General features: G+C 30.9%; 1 protein-coding gene across 1 annotated transcript; it reads right to left on the minus strand.

Annotated features, from left to right (window-relative positions):
- Positions 1-7,477: 7,477 nt before the first annotated feature.
- On the minus strand, positions 7,478-8,032 carry LOC141702196 (uncharacterized). Its single transcript, XM_074505891.1, has 2 exons — positions 7,652-8,032; positions 7,478-7,528 (listed from the first exon to the last, which is right to left on the minus strand). The coding sequence occupies exons 1-2, from the start codon at positions 8,030-8,032 to the stop codon at positions 7,478-7,480; spliced, it is 432 nt and encodes a 143-aa protein (XP_074361992.1).
- Between the last annotated feature and the right edge of the window lie 483 nt (positions 8,033-8,515).

Genomic DNA, 8,515 nt, shown 5'->3' on the forward strand with positions numbered 1-8,515 from the left:
TTTGAAAAGTATATATGTATATATACTGAATATTTTGCGACTTCATCGCATTAAGATATTAAACTTGGTTCATTTCTTTTGACCAAGACTTTCATGAGTACTATGAGAAGGCTCATATACTGTAAATCATTATACATATTATTTTGGTGGGCTTGCTGCTCACCCTTGCTTTCTTCTTTCATCACACAACAACAGATAGAAAAGATGAACAGGACCAAGCTCCCAATTCGCGAGCGGATAGAAAACGTTCCGCAGTTTCCTATAGGCGTTGATGTCGCTGTAGCTGAGGTAGGAGCTACCAATAGTCTAGGCTTTCAACTTTTGATGTACCAGATTAGGTATATTTATGAATTGTAATAATGGCAAAGAAATGTAAATTTATTCAGAAACCCTTTTAAGGTGTAATGGCATATAATTTTGGAATAAAATGACTTGTGATTATTTTTGGATATTCATCTCTGAGACTATAACTTGTGGTGTGTGTATTTATTGTGGGATCACAGTACAGAATAGTTGATTATTTATTAAGATTGGGTGTTATTAAGGAAAATGGAACTACAACCCGGATCCCCGACCCCGGATTTGGGGGTGTTACAAGAAATAATAATTTAACCGGAGGAACAAATCTACCTAGAAAATATATACATATCTCGTGTCGACCCCCAAACTTGTACTTTTCAAGTACCAAACATATTCGGGGGGGTTTTTTTCCGGAATTTTCACATAGAATTCAAAATAAATAATAATAATTTATTTATTTAACAATTTAAATAAAAAATTGCAACTTAGCAACCGGTCACAAAAAAACTCTTAAATGTCAGACATATTTGCTTATTGCTACCAATTAGTGCTATAACATTTATGTAATCAAATAGCCACATGGTGAGATTATAGTAAAATTGACCATGATACCCTAAAGCACGCAAAGCTTTGGAAATAATAAAAATGAATTTTTTTTGAACCGTTTAATTTTTTTAAAAAAAGGTTAAGATTAAGACCTCGGGAAAACAAATATTACCATGATGCACATAATCAAGTACATAAGTGATCAGAAGTAATTAGGCATGTCAGTTACCGTATTTTTCTTCTTCTTTTACTGAGAGACAAAAACCAAGCTTATTATATTAGCAGGTGAACAAAACAAATAGCAAAATTATGAACATAACATAATTTGGTTTATTATTTTTCCTAATCACGTACGTATATACATACATTGCTTTGTATAATTCTAATATTTTATAAATTCTAAAGAAGGCAACCACGCACATGACTATTACAATTTAAAGTGATAGCCTTAATTAAAAAAATAAGCCAACCAAATATTATACTAATGTGCTAACTATTTTGATTAGCACCTAAAACAAATCCTAACAATAATGTTTGTCAATTGCAACATATTTACAAATTTTATTAGGCTTATTATCACCCCAACACATATAAACACTGCCAAAAAAACTGAGTCAATCTAGCATTGAGATATGAAGGTTTATTTTTCATGGGACGCTGATCTACATGCCAAAAATCCTTAACTAGTAACAAAACAAATATAGTCAGGCACAGAGCACCATATTTTAAAGCAAGTGTATACCAATATCTAAACTTGTCATCTGATCTTATTTCCTTTTGAAAAAAAAGTACATGGACATGGCAAAGACAACATATAACATAAAATATTAATCAAATCCATAAAATCAACAAAATGAAATATATGTCAAACGAAAAAAAATAGCATCCCGAATCTCAAACTCCAACATATACATCTATATTATAATTCATGATCTAGCACATACTCATACAAGCATGCATAGGGAGAATGAAACCTTCCACCACAAATTATTATTCTCGACAAAACAAAATCATGGTAAACTAGAACTCTTCCATTAAAATCCCGAACCAAACATGGAGGCAAGTGACACAACAAATAGTATACTCCCGAAAAATCCAAATAAATTAATTTATCCAGTAAACTAATTTATAAAAAAATATCTTATCTGTTTTATACTTGTAGGGAGTATAATTTATGAGTATACCTGAAATAGAGATTACAAGAATGAAATAATTGGAAATATGCGAGTCACGTGAAAAAACACGCTATCCTTAAAACAGATAAGCCCCTTCCTCGTGGTGCTAAGGTGTTATGCCTTCTGTCTCCCAGGATACAACGAACAAAGGCGATTTTAAGCACAAAAGGATCTACCTTCTATGAACTGTACGAACACGGATTTCTATCTCACAGAAATAGAACCTAGAGCTCTAAGAGTAATGCGCTAGAGATATATAAATGCTTGAGAGGTATTTTGTGTTACCAAAACCAAGAATCTAAAGTCATTTTTTAAACAGGAATAAGATTATGTAACTTATACATAAAATCAAATTGTAACTTATATAATAATGAGTTACAGTAATCAATAATCAAAATTGCGTCATTATTTAGGAGTTACAAATTCATTTTTATAAGTTACAAAATTAACCTAATAAGAAAAAAGTAAAATTTTATTCAAAATAGTCCAACAAAAGCTTGTTAAAATATAAAGAATTCAGGTATAAGTATTTTCTAGTAGAAGGATTCAAAAGATACAAATCTCGAAAAATGTAAGAAGTATAATAATCAGTTAATAAAAGAAGTCCATTGAGTGAAGCTACAAATTCCAAATTTTGGGTTCTAGTCTTACATGGAATCTCATACTTAAAAAATAAACCCCATTTCAGCTGAAATTAAGGAACAATAGTTTTGATCTGAGATGTCTGTCAGAAAGTACAAGCATAACTATCATTACGACATGAGACTGAATGGGTGAGTTGAGCAGATATGAAGTTAAGGTTTGTAATTAGAGAATACCATTTTTTGTTGACCGAGGTTAACTTTATAATAGCTTTTACTGGAAGTTTGGTAAAGATATTCACGGCCATTTCAAGAGGAAGATTGTCAAACGTTGTCGTACTGGCTTTATTCTTTGGCAGAATTTGATTCACTGAAATGCTTGGGGTTTTAGATTAAGGAATGTCATAAACAAAAATGTTGTAATTCTTCTTGTTACTGAAAAAATTTTGGAGCAACTTTTTTATGTACAGTTTTTTGATAAGAAAAAAAATATATATATATAAATAAAAACGACTGTATTATTAGAGTAATTTAATTATATAGTATTTATTTATGTAGTTTTTATAGTGTTAGACATGTACATTATTACACGATAAAAATAGTTGTTATTCTGGCTTTATGCACGTCTTTTAAGGAAAAAATTGATTTTAAAACATTTATATATGATTCAACAATATCGGCATGTGACATTTTTTTGTCAGAATCGGTACTTGACATTGGCTCTATGTCCATGTATCCGTGTGTACGAGATATCTATACTTGAAATCGATGGATATGACTTTTTACCTTAGGTGATGAAAATGTTGTAACTTTACTAATTTATGTCAATTATTTTAATTTTTTAATAAACTATGTGTTTTTTATTTAAGATAATGTTTCATGTTACGACCAAATTATATTTGAATAGTTATGAAACTCACGAATCTATTCCACATGAAAAACGACCAATGTCTGAGAATTGAGATAACTTCAGACATCAATGGACAACAATTGAGGTGTGTAATACAGTGTTAGAGCATGTTTATCTAGGGCTTATAAGTTACTTATAGCTTATAAGCCCGTAACTACTTATCTTGGATTATTTGCCGACTCAACTTATAAGTTGAATTTACAACTTATAAGCTGATAAGTTGGATGTTAGCAATGATGTACTTTTTTCAATTTTTTTTATTTTTCGCTTTTTTATTAACTTTGTATTTATAAATTTAAGTTTTTAAATGTTAAATTAATTTAATTCATGAATTAATATAATCATATTTAATAATTATTTAAATTAGTTCATTTATGTTAAAAAAAACTCTAACTTATAACTGAAATTATCCAAACACTAATATAACTTATAGTATTCATCTACTTATCACTAGTAAGTCAATTATTCATTTTAAGTCATAAGTTACTTATTTTTAAATTTCCCAAACGGGTACTTAGACTTGCACAAGGAGTAAGAGCAACTCCAACCCTACTGACATTTTAGGTAAAATTGCCCGGTGGCACCCAGTATACCTAATGTCTAAAAATATATCCCCTCGAACGGGGGCTCTTTATTAGCTAAATTTATAGCTATCATCATCTCATCCTCCAAATTTATTTATCCTCTACCCATTAGCTATATCAATTACTGCTCATCTCCCGCCATTATTTCTCCCTCCCACCGCTACTTTTCCTTTTTCCCGCTATTTAATTATTTTTCTTTATCTTCTTCCCCATCATATTTTGTACTCAGTTTTCTCCCTTCAGAGAGGTTTGTTTTTAACTCTTTTTTTATGTTTAATGTCCTTAATTTGTTGTATAATTTATTTCATTTAATCGGTGTTTCTTCACGATCTTGTTACTGTTATAACAACTTAGCAAACATGTATGTATATATAGAACTTAGAAATTAGTTAGAAATTGGGGTTTTTAACAAATTTTCAATTCATTTTTACAGAAAATAAAAGGTTAATTTACATCTTTGCTCAATGATTCATATGAATTTGAAGATTTGATATTTTCACAATCACTCACCTCTCAATCCCAAGCTCAACCCCAAAAAGAACTATCGAAATAAGCTGCTGTGAAATTGAAAAAGGGAAAGAGGTCCAAAAATTTCTTGATTGAAGAAGATATGGTACTCATTTCCGCTTGGTTGAACATTAGTATGGACACGATACAAGGTAAAGATCAAATACATATGTGTTATTGGGATATGATTTGGAAATATTTTAATGAGAATAAAGAAGGCTTTGAAAGTGATCGAACAATAAATTCGTTGTGTAATCGATGGTGCACAATCAATGAAAAGTGGCTAAATTTGTTGGATTTTACAGCCAAATTTGCACAAAAAATCAAAGAGGAACAAGTGAGCAAGATAAGGTACTTGTTTGTTTTTTTATTGATGTTTTACTATTTTTGGTGATATCTTAATTTGGTGTCATTATTCAAATTTTGGTTTGTTTATGTAATGTTAGTTTTTTACCCTGTTTTGCCTAGAATTTAGTTGTTTCAATTGAATATTTAGTTGTATAGATATATAAAATTTGTCTTCTTCACTACCAATTTCTTATACCTAATCATTGTCGCATTCTTTTTCTAGTCATAAAGCAATATTATCATGATCGCATCATTGGCTAAATGCATATCTCTTGACATTTTGGACATGAATCGGTTACCTTCATTATTATCATGTTTTTAATTGATATAGAATTGAATTACCTTCAAGTGCATTTTACGAGTTTCAAGTTTCAAGTTAATATACTTCTCTAGTTATATTTGTACATATAATATATATATTACATTCCTATTAATTTTGTGTCAGTCATATTACATGTCTTAGTACTGAAAATTATCATAGACAAAGGTGTAGTTTGTTAAGTCTATATTCCCATCGACGCAATAATAAGCTAATTTTACCATCTTACAAGTCTAGTGAATGAGTAGTTGTTTCATGGTTTACTAGACATTTTTCATATTTGCGGGTGGCATAGATTAATGAAGTGCATTATTATGCCTATTTATTGTTAGACAAGGTCGTAGCGTGTGATCTAGAGAATCTTAATGGTGGCCACGGGGTCTCTAGGTTTTAGGCATAGCTTCTGTATTATTTTAGGCAAAATATTAATAGAAAATATAACGAGTACTTATGCTCAGGCCTTGCGTATAGCCTCAGGATGTGGTTGTACTAGTTAACGAGTACTTATACTAATAGAAAATATAACGAGTACTAGTTAACTTGTACAAAAAAGGAAAAAGTACAGGAGGGAAAATTGTTTTGGAAGGTTGAAACAGAAATTATGGTTGTCTACAGATTATCTCTGACCTTGTGGTAACTTATTTGATTACAAACAAGTGGTTCTGTATCAAGATATGTACAATATGTATATACAATATTGTACCAATAAAAAATGTAATGTCAATGAATAACCATATTGTACAAATTTCGGAGTTACTTATTTCGAAACTATATCTGTTTATTTTATATTGGTCAGAGTTTTAGGAAATGCCAGAATGTCATCTTTCTTTTTCATATCTGTATTGTAAACACAAATAACTCATATTGTGTTCTAACAGCTTTATTCTCTAATTACTTGTTATTTCTCACTTGCAGAATGTCTAGTGTGCCTTTGCTTCAGCAGTAGTATAATTTATAATTACATGATTCTTATGTTATTCATGTTTTAACAATTCAGGTAAATGAAGCATTAAAGGTGTACGATAAAATAATGAAAGAGAAATTTATGTTCATTCGCCACTAGAACGCGCTCAGGTTTTCCCCGAAATATTAGAAAAGAAAAACAAGCCAAAGTGACTTCTTCACAATCTGTTGATAGTGGTGAGGTTCTTGTATGCCCGGAAATCGGATGAAATGGACCGTCCAATCGGAAGAAAAGCTACAAAGAAGTTACAGAGAGCTGCAAAAGAAGCAAATGATGAGAAAGGCCTAGAAGTTTGTAAAGCAATGCAAAAGGATATAGTGGTTATTGCTTCTTTTAGAAGTGAATCACTTCAAATGAGCTTGCAACTGCAGAGGGAAATGATGCAGTTACAGAAGGAGGACTTGCAACTCTGTTAAGCTAAGGAAGAGCGAGAAAGATAGAAAGAGGACCGTGAAAGACAGATTTATGAAGCATCCATCATGGAAATGGACACTAGTAAGATGCTAACGAATCAAGTTAAATATTATGATACCCTCAAATCTAGGATATTGAGAACTGTGTAATAATTTTTTTTATGTATCTGCCTTAAATGTGCTACTATTATGTACTTTAATTTGCTTTTTTTATTAATCAAATCTCTTTATCGTTCTAAACCAAATTATATAGACAATTACAAACGGAAAGTAGGTAACAATCACGAAACGAAATTACATAGAAAATATGAAAGGAAATTATACGAACAATCACGAAAGGCATTACAAATAGTTAAGTCATGCCACCACTATGAATCTGCCAAAGATGCTCCACAAGATCATTTTATAATTAAACATGAACTTGTTTGTCTCGAATCTGCTGGTGTATTTGTAAGAATTCTGCGAGGGTACTTTGATGACGCGGTATTTGAGTAACAGTTGGTTCAACATTTGTATCAAAATTTTCTTCCTATGTATTTATTTCTCTTTCATCTTCAATGATCATGTCATGTAATATTATGCAGGCTTTCATAATATATTTCATTGTGCTCACTTCCCAAAATCGTGATGGTCCACGAATCATTGCAAATCTAGATTGCAAAACTCCAAATGCTCTCTCAACATCTTTTCTAACAGATTCTTGTGTATTTACAATTTTTTTTTGTTACCCAGAGGTTTTGAAATTGTTTTGACAAAAGTTGGCCAAGAAGGATATATACCATCAGCAAGATAATATCCCATGGTATATTCATATCCGTTAATGGTACACCTCACTTCAGGTCCACAACCTTCCGCCAAATCTTAAAATAGATGAGATCGATCTAATACATTAATACCATTTAATGATCCTGGCAATCCAAAAAAAGAGTGCCAAATCCAAAAGTCTTTTAAAACTATTGCTTCTAATATAATAGTTGGTTCATGAACATGACCTGTATACATACCTTGCCAAACAGTTGGACAATTCTTCCACTTCCAGTGTATACAGTCAGTACTACCCAACATTCCACGAATCCCTTTTGTTCATTTTCTGTTAATAATCTAGCCACATCTTCATCATTTAGTCGTCTTAAATATTCAATTCCGAAAACTTCAACTATTACTTTAAAAAATCTTTTTAGACTCTTTATTATTGTGCTCTCACCAATTCGAACGTAATCATCTACAGCGTCAGCTGCAGTTATGTATGAAAGCATCATAAGTGCAGCTGTCACTTTCTTGAGTGATGATAGTCCACGAACTCCCACAACATCAGTTTTTTGAGTAAAATAATTATCATGAGCTGTAACAGCTTCTTCAATGCGTAAAAACAATGATCTACACATCCGAAATCTTTGACAGAACTGTGTTTTTGTATATGTAGGTGTATCAGAAAATTAATCATGATATATGTTATTCCAAAAGGTACATACAAAGGGGGGTGAATGTATGTTCTTCATTTTCTAAAATTAATTGCAGCGGAATATCAAAACTAAAATGAAATAAACACACAAAGAAATTCTGGGTAAATATTCTTTTATTCAAAAGTATAAATACCCGTAGGTTTGCTTACAACTTCAAATACAAAGATCTGAAGCAACAAATATAAAAAGATTCAAATCAATTAGTTATAAATCTAGGGTTCTTCTTATCACTCTAAAAATTAAAAGCTCCTATCAATAGGTATTAAATACAATCAATGGAGCTTTGAATAATGAGTGTTACAAGTTTGTAAGGCTTTAAATGGTGTGGAATAAATTGGACATGACCCCCCTTGTCAAATCAAGCTTTTAAAGTGTGCTGAGATAATTTTTCAAGAGCTTCGCACT

Source organism: Apium graveolens, unplaced genomic scaffold (assembly GCF_009905375.1).
Source record: "Apium graveolens cultivar Ventura unplaced genomic scaffold, ASM990537v1 ctg4765, whole genome shotgun sequence".
Taxonomy (NCBI): Eukaryota; Viridiplantae; Streptophyta; class Magnoliopsida; order Apiales; family Apiaceae; genus Apium; species Apium graveolens.

Bases quoted from the DNA above. Each gene is read 5' to 3' on its own strand.
- LOC141702196 (XM_074505891.1), bottom strand. From the start codon at position 8,032: ATGTGTAGATCATTGTTTTTACGCATTGAAGAAGCTGTTACAGCTCAT. The intron at 7,529-7,651 runs GTATGTATACAG...TTAATGTATTAG, and splicing joins TTGTCCAACTGTTTGGCAAG to ATCGATCTCATCTATTTTAA.